A 17,336-nucleotide genomic window follows, 5' to 3' on the forward strand; every position below is an offset into this window, starting at 1 on the left:
CATATAACGAAACTATAAATAAAATCATGGCTCTAACAACAAGTCAATATGAGTAAAAAGTATTTTTTATAAATTTGAGAGAATTTTTTTATAAATTTGAAATTATATCAAATTAAACTTTACATCTCTCAGAATGTTGGACACACACTCAGCATGCTACCCCATAACTACAAACGGTATTTATACCCAAGGGAAACAAAGGCACATGCCCACACAAAGCCTGTGTTGATGTGTCCTGGTGGCACTGTTCACGAAAGCTCCATAGTGGAGACAACCCAATGGCTGCTAACTGAATAAACAACATGCCGCGGCTACGTGGTGGAGCACTATTCAGCAGTCAAAGGAACTACATATTAGTACAAGTTATCAACCTCATTCTCCGTGAGAGGAAACAGACACGAGGGAGCACACACTGGGATGTATGTGATATGTCGCGTATCCAGACACGGTTAGTGGTGATAAGAATTAAGGAGTGATGGTGGCACTAAAAATTATTGAATGATATATTTCAGTATATGGAATGTGATGTACAACTCAATAAAAGAACTATTTTCAAAAAATATCATCAAGAATTTTATTAAAAGTTGAATAAAATAAGAACCCAGAGTCTGGGTGGGTTGGTCTTGGCTAGCAGGGACTCCGCCTTTGTCCCCACCTCTGGCCACTGGGGTCATGCAGCCCTTGCTCCCCAGCTAGCCATATGGGGGCCTGTCTCAGCTATCCCTTCTCACCTCTGGTGTCCCCAAACATCTCTTCAGCTGGGTGAAGCTCCTAAATGAGGTCTCCCCTCTCCAGCCAGCACTACCCCTAGGCAAGTGGGGCCCATCCCAGCATGCTCACCTGCGGCTGAAGGCCAAGTCCATGACTCTTCTCTGCTTGTACCAGCGCCCATAGTCACATTCAGACACCAAGCCCTGGCCAAACAGTCTGCAAGAGAAAGGAATTGGGTGCCAGAAGGAAGGTGGGCACGGGGTCACCTGTGAGGTGATGGCCGCCCCAACACTGTGGATGGAGCCAGTTCACGATGTCAGTGTGGGTGAGGGAGTCCGTTTAGTACAATGAAAAGGAAGTGTGACGTGTGTTTCAAAACATCATGGACATCCTACAAACCTGCCATTTTTACAGATCAATCTAAATAAAGAAATGAGCAAGGTGACCCTGTGTCCCAGCATCAATAAACTCCCATGCTACTTCTGCCCCAGAGGGAAAAAGGCATTACTGTCAATGACAAGAGCGGGTGGCATGCACAGGGTAGTCATCGTGTGTGTAGCTCCCAGTGGGGCCCTCCCTCCTAGGGTCCTTACCTCTCCCCAAACACAGTCTGAATCGCCCGGTACATCTTGGAGTCCTTGTTGTACTTGGTAGACATCAGGAACTTCTAAATATCCCCCCAAAACAACACAGTCCATGAGAAGCTGCCCTCAACAGCACGCTGACAGCAGCTCTGCCCCGGCCCCAAAGGGAATGCGACAAATGCATGGCCTAGTAGACTGCCTGTCATACACCCGGGAGCCTGTCTTTAAGAGAGCAGTTGTAGAGGGATATAGAGAGGGGTCCAGAGATGCTGGGACTTGTGCTGTGACCACACAGCTGGAGTGGGCATGGGACCTTATACCATGCCTTCCAAAGCAATGTGAAAGAGGCCCACACTGGTGAAGCCTTTGACACACAGGAGAGACCCTCAGAATACATGCTCTGTCGTCAGCCCCAAGTCAGCCTCAGAGGAAGAAGGACTTTCTGGGGGAAGGGAAAACTTGCCTCTCAAGAGCTATGTGGCATCAATATTGATGTTACCCAACAGCCTCATGGGCAATGGGGCCCAGTAGAAAATGGCTTGGGCTGGGCTCAGCATCCTGCTCCATATTTGCTAATGCCACCACCCTGGATGAATTGGTCCTGTCTGAGGATGATGGTGAAAGGTGCCTGCCTGGTCCACATTGTAGTGGGAAATAAATTAGCTCTGTAGCAAAAGAGCTGAAAACATTGCCAGGTACACAGCAAGCACTCAATAAATACCAAGGACACGTCAACATCCTGCAGTTCATTTCCTACTCCACCGACCCTCAGATACACAAGCTGTTTTATGTTCATCTTACGCACAGATGGAAAAACAGAGATTTGAAACTAGCACACGGGACTTGGGATGCCGCCGAGTTAGAGTGTTTGCCTGGTGAGCACAAAGCTTGGGATCCGCAGTGCCCAGGGACACCTATAATGCCAGCACATGAGGTGGAGGCAGGACGGTCAGCAGTTCAAGATCATCCTTGGCCTCATAGTGAGTTTGAAGCCAGCCTGGGCTATGTTAGACTCTGTGTCAAAAAAACAAAACAACAAAAGCTGAAGAAAGGTAATGTTTGGGTGGGTACAGGTGAACCAGGCAATCTGCAGCCAGGTGAACAGAGAGAACATTGGGTTCTAAGGTACACCCCAGCTGTGATGTGTGAAAGTGGGGTGGGCAGTGGAGTCCACAGGGCCCAGTCAGAGACTAAGTTTCCAGGGCTACTAGCTCCTGGTGGACTCCGTCCTGGGGTCTCACACCAAGCTTTCAGTTGACAGGAATCCCCAGAGGTGGCTGACTTTGTACCATGAGAGACGTCAGAGTCTCTCACCCAACCCAGAGACCTCAGTCCCCCCCACACACACACTTCAGTTTGCAATTCAAGCTCTGTCATCACCCACCTGGCCAAGACCATGCCAGCAAATGTCACCTTCCTACTCTTCTCAAAGGTCCCCCACATCTGTGTGCCCTCCTCCACTAAACTAGAGTCCCCACCATGGAGATGTCACCCCCAGGATCTCCCACAGCCTGCTGTTCCAGAGGCTGAGAATCCATGACTGACTACTGAGCTTTGGGGGTGGGAGACATACACAGGGAAACCCCCACACCTTACCTCTTCCTCTGGTCACCTCTACTAATGTCACAGGTGAGGCAATAACAGCTAAGGACTTACTGCTGCAAATAACCAGAAAAGTTGGCAAAAGGAAATGTATAAAGTGCATATTTTCAGATGCTCGGACAAGCAATGCGGGATTGTGGAGCAGAAGGACAGAAAAGTAAGGCAAGGACGGGCATGGTGACCCAGGGCCGTCCTAGCTCTCCACCCAGCCAATTCCAGGACAAAGGCACTGAAGGAGCCCAGATACAGCCCAGCAGCCTGCTAAGTGGCACAGTCGGAGGTTAGGCTCCAGGCAGGCCACAGGAGGCTGGCAGTTTCAGGCCAGCACTCTGAAGGGGAGCTGTGTGTGGAAAGAGCTCCTGAGGGCCGCATGCTGCTTCATGAACACGTGTGTGCGCACACACGGTGACACTGAAACCTCAGGTGACAGAATGAATGGGCAGCCATAGGCTTTGAGGGTCTCGGGGCTCACACACACAACAGGTGGCTGAGGCTGCCTGGCCCAGAGCACACCAACCTCAGACACAAGCTTCAGGAGAGGCCAGAGTGGCTCTTCCCTCATAGAGGGGCTGGTTCAGTCCAGAGTCAGGTCTGTTCTAGCCTTCACTACAGACCTTCAGTCAAGGCTGGAATGGACCAGACTCGTCTGCAAGGATGGAGTCTAGCTCCTGCAACGAAGCGAAACGACGACTAAAGGAATTTTTTTGAGACAGGGTCTCACTCTGTAGCTCAGCTGACCTGGTGCTCACGATGTAGGCCAGGCTGGCCTTGAACTCATTCACATCCCTGCCTCTGTCTCCAGAGTGCTGGGATTAAAGGAGTGCACCACCACTATTTTTAAGTGATTTTAACTTTGTTCTTGATGCCATGGTTGTCCAACTTGTCCCCTGATGTGTCCATGAAGTTCTAGTTTCGGGCTTGGGTTGAGCTCAGTGGTGGCACCCTTGTAGGACCCAGGACTTGGGCTTTATTCCCAGCATGACCAGAGCAATACAAAACGAAACCCACTAACACTGGGCTGGAGAGACGGCTCAGAGGTTAAGAGCACTTACTGTTCTCAACAACGATCTGAGTTCAATTCCCAGCACCTGAATCAGGTAGCTCACAACTACCTTTAACTCCAGCTCCAGAGGATACGAGCCCTTTTCTGGATTCTATAGGCATCTGCACTCACATGCACAGACCCATATACAGATGTACAAATACACACGTAGTTAAAAACAAATCTTAAACACACACACAAACACCCTGAATTGTACTTTGTCTCTCTCAGGGTCACCACAGCCACCCTGCATGCGGAGAGCCACACTCACGAGTCCACTATGGGAACAGCGCCATCTACTGAGGCGTTGCTGTGTGCCAGGCATGGACTAGCGGGCTCACACATACATCAGTCCAGTCCAGTTCTTAAGCCATCTTGTGAGAGACTATCGTACTGGTGAAGAAGCAAACTGGGACCCAGAAAAATAAGGCCGCTTGCCCCAGGTCATATCTGAGTCCTCTTGTATAGGAGGTGGGTGCCTGCGCCTGCCCTTGCACCAATATGGCCATGGCCATCTCTGGGGAGATTAAACTTATCGTGTGGTTGGAGTACACAGAGAAGCCTGTAATAATACATCAGTGCTTGGAGAGGACTCAGACGAGGTTGGCTAAAAGGGCAATGTTGGTTCCTAGAGCCCAGTGTCACCTGCAAACCAGGGAAAGGGAAGGACAGCACGAGGGAACCACGTCCTACCTTGACTGATTCAGGGCTCGTGACGATGACTGAGGTTTTGTGGAAGACATTGACTCTCACAACAGGACCATACTTCTTTGCCCTGGGAACCAAAGTGCATGTCAACTCCCCAGGCCTGAATACCATCAACCCTGGCTCAGCCGGTCCCCACTGTCAGGAGGAGCAGAAACATTGCATTCCAAGAGACACTCAGCCCTAGTTGCAAGAGCTTCTTCTGGGGTCCAGGAGGCTTGGTGTGATGCATGTGTCTCTTCTCTGTTGTTAACTCATTGCTAAGTCAAGACTCCCTTAACCTCACTTTTCACACCATGAAAGGAGAGTTGAAATACCCTCCTCTGCCCACAAAAGCTTGTGCCAGGAATTAAGCAATATCATGTGTTTAAGAAGTGCTTTGAGAGATAGAAAACAACCCCTCAAACAATAACTTACCAGAGGCTTAGAGATTCTAACAGCTGTTCTAAGGTTCTTCAGTTGTTCAACAAAAGTCTTGGCTTCACATTGCCTCATCTGCCTCTGTGCTCAGGGATGCTGCGAGGCACGTGTGCCCTGGGGAAGGTCAGGGGCTGGGAGTGCCCAGCTGGGAAAAACTGACCTGGGGTACGAACTGGGAGTGAGTTGGGGCATGGTGGGTAGCCTGGGAGTTTCTGTGGTGGGTTAGACAAAGTGGGGTTCCCACTGAGAGACCCAGGGTAAGAACAAGAGACAAGTTGGAACTCACCAATCCAAAAACACATCTTGGAGCACACGGCCACAAGCTTCATCCTTTTTCCAAAAATAGGGGAGATGTCCAAGAAGGAAGCTAGAAGAAAGCGAGACATCAGGCCTGGTAGTGGCCACTCTCAAACAGTACCCTTCACCCTCAGGACCAGGTGAGTTGGTCTTAGGAACTGAGGCTGGGGGAGGCATGGTGCTGGCTTGAGGGCACCAGGCGAAGGTGCCCAGTGGTGCAAAGCCTGGTGTAGTGGGTACCAAAGGCTTTCTTAGAGAGCAGTCTTACTTCTGTCCCCTTTGTGAGAGGTCCAAGGCTGGCACTGGGGAAGGACTCAGTGGCCTTTGACACTTATGGGATATTCACTGCGTACCAGGTCCCACACTAAGCCTTACCCATGATCCTGAACATCACCTGGCCAGGTTACACACCACCATAACCATTATCGCCATTGTTTACAGGTGGGGTAGAAACAGGCATGGCGAGGCCATCTGCCTGAAGTGTACAGCAGGCACCAGGATGAGCCCATGGCTTCCCATCAAGGGATGGTATATGTCGTCTTCAGTGTGAGGAACAGATCCTAAGCACAGCTGCTTGTCACCTTGATGCACATCTCCAGTGCACACACGGTGTGATTTTATTGCTCTTTGTCACTGCAGCCTCTTGGATGAGTTGCAGTGACATTACAGTTGGAGAAGTCTAGGTCATAGAATCCAGGAAGAGACCAAAAGAAAGTAAATCTATCATGCCAGAGAGCGCTGGCTTGGCAGCACATACACTAAAATAGGGTGCCAGAGACTATCTAGGCATATATAATAGGCGACACAGAAAAGAAACCAGGCTGGGGATGTGACTTGGTTGGTAGCGTGCTTGCCTAGCATGCATGGAGCCTGGGTTCCCCGGAATTCAGGAATCACATCAACTAGGGGAGGTGGTGCATATCTGCAGCCCCAGGACTCGGGGTGGGGTGGGGAGGCAAGAGATTCCAGATAGTGGTAGATAAATAGAGCAGCAGAGCCACAGAGACAGGTGGGGTGGAGTGACATTTAATACAGAGAAGGTACATCCCCTTTACAGGGTCACTGAAGGGCTGAGAGAGAACTCAGCTGCTAAAGAGATCGCCATGTGCGCATGAGGACCTGAGTTTTGATTCCAAGCAGCAAGATTTAAAAAAAAAAAAAAAAAAAAAAAAGGCGAGGCATGGTAGGCAACACCCTGCAATCTCCATGCTGAAAAGGGCGAGATAGAGCTCACTGGCTACTAGTGTAGCCAAACTGGTTAGTGAGAGACCTTGCCTCAAGAAATAAGGTATAAGCTGGGCAGTGGTGGCGCACACCTTTAATCCCAGCACTCAGGAGGCAGAAGAAGGCAGATCTCTGTGAATTCGAGGCTAGCCTGGTCTACAGAGCGAGTTCCAGGATAGCCAGGGCTACACAGAGAAACCCTGTCTCGAAAAACCAAAAGAAAAGAAGAAGAAGAAGAAGAAGAAGAAGAAGAAGAAGAAGAAGAAGAAGAAGAAGAAGAAGAAGAAGAAGAAGAAGAAGAAGAAAAGAAAAAGAAAAGGTATAAAGTGGCTAAAGAAGACTTCTGACATCCCTAGCCTCTACATGCACACACTTGCATACACTACACACAAATGATGCACAACACCTGTACGCACACATGCGTACATACACAAGCACACACACACACACACACATTAAGGTGGCTTGTGAGCTGAGACACAGAAGCTGTGAGAGATTTGGTCATATGGATATAGGAGGGAAGACCACTCCAGGCAATGGGAACAGCAGGTACAATGGCCCTGAGGTAAGCATACGCTTGGACAGCAAGGAGATGCACACACTAAAGCAGAATGCTGGAAGATGGCATCACCAAAGTGGGAGGGCAGACGCTGGAGGACATTGTGGACTTTGACCCTGGTGGAGTGTGGGTCACTGGTGGGTTTCAAGTAAAGCAGAGAGAGAGTCTGATGTGGTCGTTAAATGAATCTTTTATAGCCACACTGGAAGTGAGGGCAGGTCAAGGCCCAGACAAAATCAGAGGCACCAGCAGCCAGAGAGTTGAAAGGTAAAGAGCAGCATACCAGGGCAGCGCCAGAGAGAGATAAAGACAGAGCCCAGGTACAGAGGTGTGGGTCAGTAAGACAGAGACCTTCGGCCTGGACAACTAGCTAATGAGGGAATCCACCATTTCCTCAGGTGATGAGCCATGCCTATGGGCTACAAGCCATCATAGCTATTCTATAATTGTGCCAGGGCCTTCTCAGGGCCTGCCTATAAGAGGAGCAGGACCCATCAGACCATGCTTCCTCAGACCATGGGACATCTGGGGGACATGGACTGAACACAAGCACCAAGAGTTGCAAGGAAAGTTGTGCCTCGGTTTCCCAGAGGTTCCTCATTTTTTTGGCTTAGCTCCTTTCTCTATGAGCATCCTCCATAGAGAGGACCTGACCCATGAGCTACTTTCTTTTCCTTTCTTGTCCCAGAACCAACAACTTGAGACAGGCAGATGAACTCAGAAGCATGGCTGTGGACCCGCTAGTCTGTGCCAGTTAATGGCCCAAGAAAGAAGGGCCACAGCAAGGGCCACAGCCCCACAACAAGAGGGTGAAGAGACAGGTTTTCTCATGGCAGGGGTTGCAAATCAGATTATTTACATTATGATCCATAACCATAGCAAAGTTACAGCTACGAAGTAGCAAATAACTTTATGGTTGGGGGCTCGCCATGACATGAGGAACTGTGTTGAAGGTCACAGCATTAGGAGGGTTGAGAACCACTGCCATAGAGGAAAGGGACTCAGAGCTAACATCTGGAGTTCAGAGAAGACTCCATGCTAACCTCAGGGTTGAGGGTTCACAGGAAGTTGACACGTTCCAGCCAGTAACCAGATGAAGCCACAGGGATGCATGGAGACAGAAAACGAGTGACCGAGACTGAGCAGGTGCCACCAGGTAGGAAGAAGCAGAGTGAAGTGAGCAGAGAAAGTACCCCACTCTGCAGGGGTGGGGATTAGGGTTGGGCTTCCGGGGCTGGTCTTGGCTTCAGCAACATGGGTAGAGAGGCAGGGGCCCAAACTAGACAGGCGTGAGTTCAAGAGTCAGTGGTAGAGAGCCTGGGGCCCACAGGCAGGGTCTGCTAGAGGGCGTGTTTTAGGGGGCACAAACTGGGGGCGACAAGAGGGTGGAGAGACAGGTTTTCTCATGGCAGAGATCGGTGCGGCACATTATATAAAGATGGGGGAGATACAAAAGAAAGCTGGTGGTGTAGGCAGTAGGAGGTGCTGCTGGGAGAGCCGCTGAATGGGGGGGGGGCAGGCTGGTCTTGGTCGAGGCATCAGTGGTCACTCGCAAGAGCAGCTGGAAGCTGCCCGTTGGCCATGGGGCGGGGTGGGCAACAGAGGTCAGGACAGGAATTTCCACCCAGTTACTCTATTTGCCGGAAGAAGTAGGAGGCGAGAATAAAAACTGAGCATGCGATTGGAGGGGGCGGCATCAGGGCTGAGGGAAGGCAAGACAGCAAGAAAGTTGCCTGGAGAGGGGGTGGGTGAATGTACTAGGGCAGGAAGTATAGGGCAACTGAGGTCACTGCCAAGTCAGGGGCCTTGGAGAAAGGTGAGCCTTCAACATCACATACTATGGAGCTGCATTTCCAGAACCATCTATTCGTCACTCCTAAAACTATGCATACTTGGGGGTGGTGTTCTCAGTCTCGAGTCACCTCTGTGAGTCTGGGTCCTCTTTCTCCTCCTGGGCCTGCCTGACCCCAAAATCTACACCTAGGTCATCTGCAGCCTGGGAAGGCCAGGCAAAAAGAGAATCTGGAGGCTGTTGTTCCTTCTGGCTCCAGCAGGGGACGCAAGGGAGAAAACAAGCAGGAAGACCTGGCTCTGGAAACAAGCAGGTAAGATTGTATAGGTGAACACTGGGACTCCACACAGACAGAAGCTACTTGTCTTAGCCCTGGTGACAGATTGCATAGGGCAGGCAGGGCAGGCAGACAGGCAGGCAGGGCAGAAGAGGGCAGGGTGGGCAGGCAGGGCAGACAGAACAGGCAGGCAAACAGGCAGGGTGGGCAGGCAGGGTAGACAGGAAGGCAGGCAGGGCAGGCAGGGCAGGGAGGGCAGGGAGGGCAGGGAGGGCAGGGCAGGCAGACAGGCAGGGCAGGGCAGGAAGGACAGGCAGGAAAGCCAGCAAGCAGGGCAGACAGGAAGGCAGGCAGATCAGGCAGGGCAGGCAGGGTAGGGCAACACTTCCCAGCAAAATGCTTTCCCCATAAGAGTGACTGGTTAGGTGAGTACCCAAGGGTTCTGTAGATTTGGGCAGAAAAAGAACAGTACCCATCTGGAGGGTCCACTGTGAGACCACCAAAGGGGCATCACTACAGTGGTTAGGAGCGAGCTATCTACCACAGATGTGTGAAGGTAAGAGCCACGTTTGTGTCTTGTACCAGAGGTACCTAATGCTCAGCTGTAAACTCAAAGTCCATTGGATGGCACCACATAACAGGACCAGGAGTGACAGTCTCACATGACTAAGTCCTGTATGTGCTTTGTAGAACAGTCCTCATCCTAGCCGACTCATGAGCCAGCAATTCTGAGCGGGAAGAAAAGACTAACAAATTCTCCACCAGACCATCCAGGAAACAATGGCAAGACATCTATCCAAAAATTAATAAAAACTAGGTTAAAGAAGACCTTTCATCGTCAAGTCACACCCACTGAACAGGACCAGGCGAGCAGGGGCTGATGACTACAGCAGAGGCAGAGAAACAAAGATGCAGGAAGTGTTTGTGGAGGGTTGGGATGCTGGGCTTCAGTCTTCAGCGATTACATAGACCAGGGCAGTGGGATGCTGTACTTAAAGCAGAGAAGGCACACTGCGGGGAGGGCCTCCTGCAGAGTAAGGAGGATGGAGGGCAGGGTGGGGGTGCAGCAGCTGCCTCTTGCACACAAAAAGCTCCTTGCTTGCAAGCTGGCAAAGCTCTGGAACACCAAAGGGCAGACACTGTTACACAGGTTTCCTATCAACCATGGGATGAGCAGGCTTCAAATGCCAGAGCCTCTCGTTTGTGCTGGAAGACATTCCAGAACTTTCATTTAGTTTAGGTTTATATTTGACCACCAATCCAGTTTGAATCCAAGATCTTTTTTTTTTTTTTTTTTTTTTTTTTTTTTTTGAGACAGGATTTCTCTGTGGTTTTGGAGCCTGTCCTGGAACTAGCTCTTGTAGACCAGGCTGGTCTCGAACTCACAGAGATCCGCCTGCCTCTGCCTCCCGAGTGCTGGGATTAAAGGCACGCACCACCACCGCCTGGCTGAATCCAAGATCTTTGAACTTAGGCATTGTTCAGTTCACCTACTAAAGAGTCTAATCCAGTTATGGTCAGTCTCCTCACACTGCTCCGCCCTCAACACACCTGCAAGTCCCAGGTAGATTCTGGTGTAAAAGATGGAGAGAAAGACAACATAAACAGAGAGATACAGATTGTTTGGGTTAGGATTTGTGTTTGTTTCTGTCAACTTAACACAAGCTAGGGTCATCTGAGAGGAAGAAACCTCAGCTGAGAAAATGCCTCCATCATAGTGGCCTATAGGCATGTTGCGGGGGGTGGGCATTAGTAATTGATAGGGAAAGGACCCAACCCACTGTGGGTGGTGCCATCCTGGGTTGTAAAGAAATCAGGTTGAGTGAGCCATGGGGAGCAAGGCAGTAGGCAACGTTCCTCCATGGTCTCTGCTTCAGTTCCTGCCTCCAAGTCCTTGCTTCCAGGTCCCTGCTCTCAGGTTCCTGCCTTGATTTCCTCAGGTGAGGGACTGTAACCTGCAAGGTGAAGTAAACCTCTTTCTCCCAAAATTGCTTTTGGTCATTTTTTTTTTTATTTAATCACAGCAATAGAAGCAAACTAAGACAGCCACATACTGCTCCAGAGACGACCCTTGAAATCGTGCTAAGTGAAAGAAGGCAGACAGAAAAGGTTCCAGATTGTATAACTCCATTCCCGTGAAGTGTCTAGTACAGGCCATCCACGGGGACAGATGCAGAGCGGTGGTACGGATGCTGGGGCAGGCAGACAGGGCATGCTAGACAAGGGATACAGGATTTCTTCTTGGGGGTGAGAGAAATGTTCCAGAATTACTGATGATGGTTATGTAACTCTGAGGCTCAGCTAAACACTTTCAAAGGCTAGATTTTAAAGTATGCACATTGTATCACATTTGGTTTTTGGTTTTGTTTTGCTTGTTTGTTTGTTTTAAGAGAGAGGGGCCAGAGTTCACTTCTGCCTTCTCTGGACCACCAGTTCTGAGAGCCCTGAAGCCCCTGAGTTTAGGAGAAGAGACTATAAGAAAAACAGAAGCTTATTTGCTTCTGAGAGTGGATGTGGATGGCTTGGAAACAGAACAGTCGTGTGTAACAAAACCTGGAGATTCTGTATCCAGCTCTGAACCATGTGCGTGCACCAGATGCTGCTGGGAGAGACGTTCAGGACGCCACATGAATGAGACAGACACTTAGCAAGAGATGGCACAGTGATTTACAGATCTATGAGATGACTATAATACATCCAGGGGTCCAAGGAAAAGGCCCCCTCCCTAAGGGGTTAGCATTCTAGTCAAGCCATGCTGGCCAGGGGAAGGCCTATTTAGGTGGGGTAGAATGCATAAACATTAATTAAACAAGGCACAGGGGTCCCAGGGAGACCCCCCCCAAGATCAGAAGGAGGGCACAGGGAGGGCAGAGAGCCAAGGGAAAAGAAAAGTTGTCTCCCTATGTCATCAGCCACAGGGGTTACTCTTGAGTTCAGAGCAGGAATTCAGGCAGCCATGACTGGAAATGGTACCTTCCAGAATGTTCATGTCCAGAGGTCTTAAAAAAGTGTGTCTAATACCACTGTTTATTTGTTTACTCAACAAACATTTATTGAATAAGTGCAATATGCCAGGCACTGGGGATACACAAGCAAGCACAGCATCTCTGCCCTCCTGGGGCTCACATTCTGGGATGGGGACAGTCAACAGGTAGGAGGAAGGGAACTTCAGGGATAATGGCCCTGTAAGTCACCCAGGGCTGGGAAGACTTCACACAGAGTGACTGGAGACAGCTGTTTGATGTGAGATCAAGAAGATAGCCTCCATAAGCCCGAGAAAGAGACTAGAAAGATCCAGTGGAGGGATGTAGGGGACAGGCAGGCTGGGGCAAAAGGGACAAGAGGGGACAGGTATTGAGTGGGACTGTGAACTCAGCAGGGGCCTTGCTAGCTTTGCAGTATGCTTCATGTGGGATTGGATTTTTGAGTTCTAAAGTGATGGGAAGTCCTTAGGTTACTGCCATAACACAGTGACTCTAACCTTCAGAAATCTTTCGCCTGACATGGTGGTGCATGCCTTTAATCCCAGCACTTGGGAGGCAGAGGCAGAGGGATCTCTCTGTGAATTTGAGGCCAGTCTGGTCTACATAGTGAGTTCCAAGGCAGCCAGGGCCATGTAGAGAGATTTTGTCTCAAGAAAGAAAAAAAGAAAAGAAAAGAAGGGTTAGCTTTGAATGGGGACCACTGGTAAACTGGGGTGAGGGCCAGGAATGGAAATTCTGAGGACAAATGAAATGTCCCAGGACAGAAACAAAGACACAGGGAAATGTGACAAAAGTACAGTGGTCTGTACTTGGACAAGTGGCCCTGTCCAAGTCCCAAAGTTAGCAGTACCCACTTTGAAAGCAGGCTGACCTGGGTTTAAATCAAGGCTTACCAACTGTGTGACCTTGGGCAGGTGACTTCGCCTCTGCGCACCTCAGTCTCCAGGTCTGAACGATGGGGTCACAGCAGCGCCTACCTGACAGGACTGTCGCTGCCGTCACATTTGTGCGGCCCAGCCAAGCGCGGTGGGCGCCCAGCAGCTGCTGCGGCTGTGAGTAATTTGTTACTAAGAATAGTTAGCGCCCCTCTCCGGGCCTGCGTCTCCGAGCTGGCCGCGCGTACACGGCGAGACTGGATCCCCAGCCCGGACGCGGGCTCGGACTAGACCCTAGTCTACCCCCCGGATCGAGCATCCCAGCCAGGCCCCCACCCCCACCCCTACCCTCCCACCCCCCGCTCACCTGGGCCGCGGCGGCCCGGGGATGTGCTCATAGCGGCTGCGAGCGCGATGCACGAAGGTGCAGCAGAGGCCGAAGGCGAGCAGGACGGCGCTGCCGAGGAGCAGCAGCCCCGGGCTCATGGCTCCGGGCCCGGCCGGGTCGGCGCCGGGTGCCGAGGGGGCCGGAGGCCGCGACCGACTTGCTGTCAGCGCCGCGCGCCGCCTCGGCCCCAGGCCCCGCGCTCGCCAGCACCGCCCCCGCCGCTCGGCTCCGCCCCCGCAGGCTCGACCCCGCCCCAGGCACGAGGAGCCGCCAACCACGTCTCCGCCTCCGGCTTCAGCTCGCGGGACCCGCCCCCGAACAACCACGCCCTCTTCGAGGCCCAGCCCCAGCCGCCACGCCGTTCCCGCCCAGAGCAGGAAGTATTCACCAATCACGACCTCGCTATCTTCTTAGACTTCAAGGCCACGCCCCTTATCACCTCCCTTAGACTCAGGCTCCGCCCCGAAGTTGGCCCCGCCCAGAACGCGTTGTCCTGGCAACTTCGCTTCCTGGGCGCACGCTGCCCAGGCGGCGGCGCAAATCCAGCCCGCTGGCTCCGCCCCTTTGGCACCTCTAAATGCCTCTCCGCGTGCATTCCAGGCCTCTTCGTTTCTCGCGCAAACCTTCTGGAAACCCTACCCCAGCCATCCAGTCCCCGTCTTACGCTGACTGTTCCCAAACCTCTCCCTGGAACCGCAGCGCAACAAAGTTGGTCATCCCCAAACCTCCTTGCTCTGCGCCTCCACTGCGGGCCAGTGCAAGCCGTGTGCCCACCGTGCGCCTGCGTCCGCCCGGAGGCGGGATGCAGGGGTCCCCAGACTCGGAGAACCCCTGATCCTGACTGTGGGTAATGGTCCATAGAAGTGTGCTGGTGTGTGCTCCACCTTTTCATCGATTGTGAGCGAGGAGCGCGCCTCCGGCTCACTTCCGAGTTTTAATTCCCGGCTGACGGGGGAGGGGTGGGGGGCTCAGTGTAGCCTGCAGTGGATGGGAGGTCCAGATATGCACTCTCCTAGACAAGATAAAGAACCTAGGGGCTGGGGAGTGGGGGTTCTGAAGACCTCAGAAGAGCTGGATTTCCGCCTTGGGTAGATACTGGAGGGATTTGAAGACTGGAAAACAGGAGAGAGCTGTGTACCCACATTTCCAGGTATAGCAGGGCCAGACCCCAGGAGAGACATGACAGAGGTTACAGCTTTAGAAGCTGTGCTCAGTACCGAAGATTTCGGGCTGGAGAGGCCACTGCAGCCTGTGCAGGTCCAGAAGCCAAGCATCCAAACCCGATCTGGGTCGAAGAGCTCTGGGGGACGTGGCTTGCCACTGCGCCCTCGTGTGGTAGCGAGAGGCAGTCGCAGGTGCGCAAATGGGACCTCGGATGGCCCCTGCTTGGGGGCAGAGGAAGGTCAGCCAATCTGGTTTAGCCTTTTGGAAAGCTCCTGGATTGTGTGTGTAGGGGAGCGGGGGGAGGAGGGGGAGTAATGTGGAGGGAGAGGCGATGTGGAGGAAGAGAATGAGGCTTTTGAAGAAGGTGTAGACTTCTTGCATGCTTTCAGGTGAGTTGAAACTAGACAGAAAAAGGTGTGGTGAGGATCAAAAGTTCAAGGCTAGGTGGGCACGGTGACACACTCTTTGATCTCAGCACTGACAAGACAGAGCAGGCCAGGGCTACATAGACAGCCAGGGCTACAGGGAGTGGCTCAATAAAAAAATAAAAAAAATAAAAAATAAAAAAAAATAAAAAAACTAGGCCTTGAGAGTTCAAGGCCAGCCTGGGGAGCTTAAGAATCTGTGTTAAGACTTCAGGGTAAGAAATCTCGGTGGTGGTAAAGTGCTTGTCTGTAAATATACAATGCAAGGTCCTGGGTTCACTCTCCAATAGTGGGGGGGGGGCAGAGAGTATACATGGTCACCTTAAGTGGCCATTTATGTAGCGCCACCCTGAGCTTAGAAGACCTCCCAAGCTGTGTGAAGACCTCCCAAGCTTTGTGTTGCCTTGTTTGTCTGGACACTGAACAGAGACTCCCTGGAAGCAAGGCCAGATTCTGATGGGCTGTGAGCACTCTGAGCCTGTGCACACAGGAAAAGCTAAGCACATCAGGCAACACTTGGGACCTCTGGCTCAGCAGAGCCAGCTCACCCCATCATTTCTCCCCCTGTTCCTGGTTAGGGTGTGTCAGTGGTGACCCTGTCCACTCTGTTCCTATGCCTCCATCCCCATCTGAGACTCCTAACTCTCGAATTAGTTGGGGGGCCGCTTCACTAAGGCTCTAGGTCACACTGCCTGCCACCTGGCCCTTCCCTGGGGTCTACACTAATACCACCCAATAAGGTAGCCACAGGCTAGATGAGATTACCAATTGAAAGAGTCACAGTCCAACTTGGGATAGGCATATGTGTAAAATACATACCAGATTTCAGAAATTTAATAGCCAGAATTTGTGCATTCGTGTGTGTGTGTGTGCGCGTGTGCGTGTGCGTGTGCGTGTGTGTGTGTGTGTGTGTGTGTGTGACAGGAAAGGGTGTCAGGTGTCCTCTATCACTCATCACCTATTCCTTGGACACAGTTCCTCCATGACACTGGGACTCACATGTTCTCAGCGAGGCTAGAAGCCAGTGTTGTGGAATATTACTTCAAGTATGTAACGATGTGCTGCATTTGTTTATGCTGCATTTACTTAAGATGTGCTGCTTTGCCTGCCTAAGGCACCTGATTGGTCTAATAAAAAAAACCAAACAGCCAATAGCTAAGCAGTAGAGGGATAGGTGGAGCTGGCAGGCAGGGAGAATAAGTTAGAGGAGGAATCTAGGAGAGAATGAGAGGAGAGAGAACAATGGAGAAAGAGGGAGGAGCTCAGGGCCAGCCAGGCAGCAGCCAGCCAGACACAGAGTAGAGCATACAGAATGAAAGAAAGGTAAAAAGCCCCAAGGCAAAACATAGATGAAGAAAAACAGGTTAAATGAAGCTATAAGAGCTGGCAAGAAATGAGCCTAAGCTAAGGCCGAGCATTTGTAACTATTAAAGTCTTGGTGTCAGGATTTGGGGGCTGATTAGGGGCCCAAAAGAAAGCCTGCTACAAGCCAGCAATCACCAACAATCTGCCTCTGTTCCCCCTTGGAGCTGGGTCACAGGTATGAACAGTATGCCTGGCGTGTTGAGTGGTTGCTGGGATCTAACCCACAGTCCTTATGCAGAAAGAACTCTTAACTGCTGAGTCACCTTTCCCGTCTGACTGAAATTGCTTTTAAGTCACAAATACTTTTTTGTGTGCCCACATATTTGGGGATCAAGAAGACAGGTTTAGCTATCCATTCTCACATCATCTTATTTTCCCAGACATCATCTTATTTTCCCAGACAAGCTTCCTCATTGGCCTGAAACTTTATCAAGTAACCTAGGCTAGCTGGACATTGAGTTACCAAGGGTTTGCCAGTCTCCAACTTCCATCTCACCATTGCTGGAATTTCAAGTGTATGCCACCATGCCAAGCCCTTTAGAAGTTATTCTTGGGACTGAGAGATGGCTCAGAGGTTAAGAGCACTGACTGTTCTTCTAGAGGTACTGAGTTCAATTCCCAACAACCACATGGTGGCTCACAACAATCTATAATGAGATCTGGTACCCTCTTTCTGGCCTGCAGGAATACATGCAGACAGATGCTGTATACATAATTAATAAATAAATCTTTTTTTTAAAAAAGAAGTTATTCTTAAGTCATTAGTATTTAAGTATGTATGTGTGTATGAGTGTCCATGTATATTTCCATGGGTTCTGGGGGATAGAGCCATCTCTCCAGCCCTAGTATTTTATATTGGCTACCTGTTAAAATATTTTGGATATGTAGGATTAAATAAAATATTTCGAAATGAAGGGGGGCT

General features: G+C 50.9%; 1 protein-coding gene across 1 annotated transcript in view; it reads right to left on the bottom strand.

Annotated features, from left to right (window-relative positions):
• Positions 1–13,695, bottom strand: part of LOC130882396 (cholesterol 24-hydroxylase) — a 28,547-nt gene extending 14,852 nt beyond the window's left edge. Inside the window, exons 1-5 of the mRNA XM_057782411.1 lie at positions 13,440–13,695; positions 5,351–5,431; positions 4,633–4,714; positions 1,305–1,378; positions 841–927 (exon numbers count right to left, since the gene is read on the bottom strand). Of these exons, the coding sequence (XP_057638394.1) occupies positions 841–927; positions 1,305–1,378; positions 4,633–4,714; positions 5,351–5,431; positions 13,440–13,558 (443 nt within the window). The 5' untranslated portion in view covers positions 13,559–13,695. The remainder of the gene's footprint in view (positions 1–840; positions 928–1,304; positions 1,379–4,632; positions 4,715–5,350; positions 5,432–13,439) is intronic.
• Between the last annotated feature and the right edge of the window lie 3,641 nt (positions 13,696–17,336).

The sequence above is a fragment of the Chionomys nivalis genome, chromosome 10 (genome assembly GCF_950005125.1).
Source record: "Chionomys nivalis chromosome 10, mChiNiv1.1, whole genome shotgun sequence".
Classification (NCBI taxonomy): Eukaryota; Metazoa; Chordata; class Mammalia; order Rodentia; family Cricetidae; genus Chionomys; species Chionomys nivalis.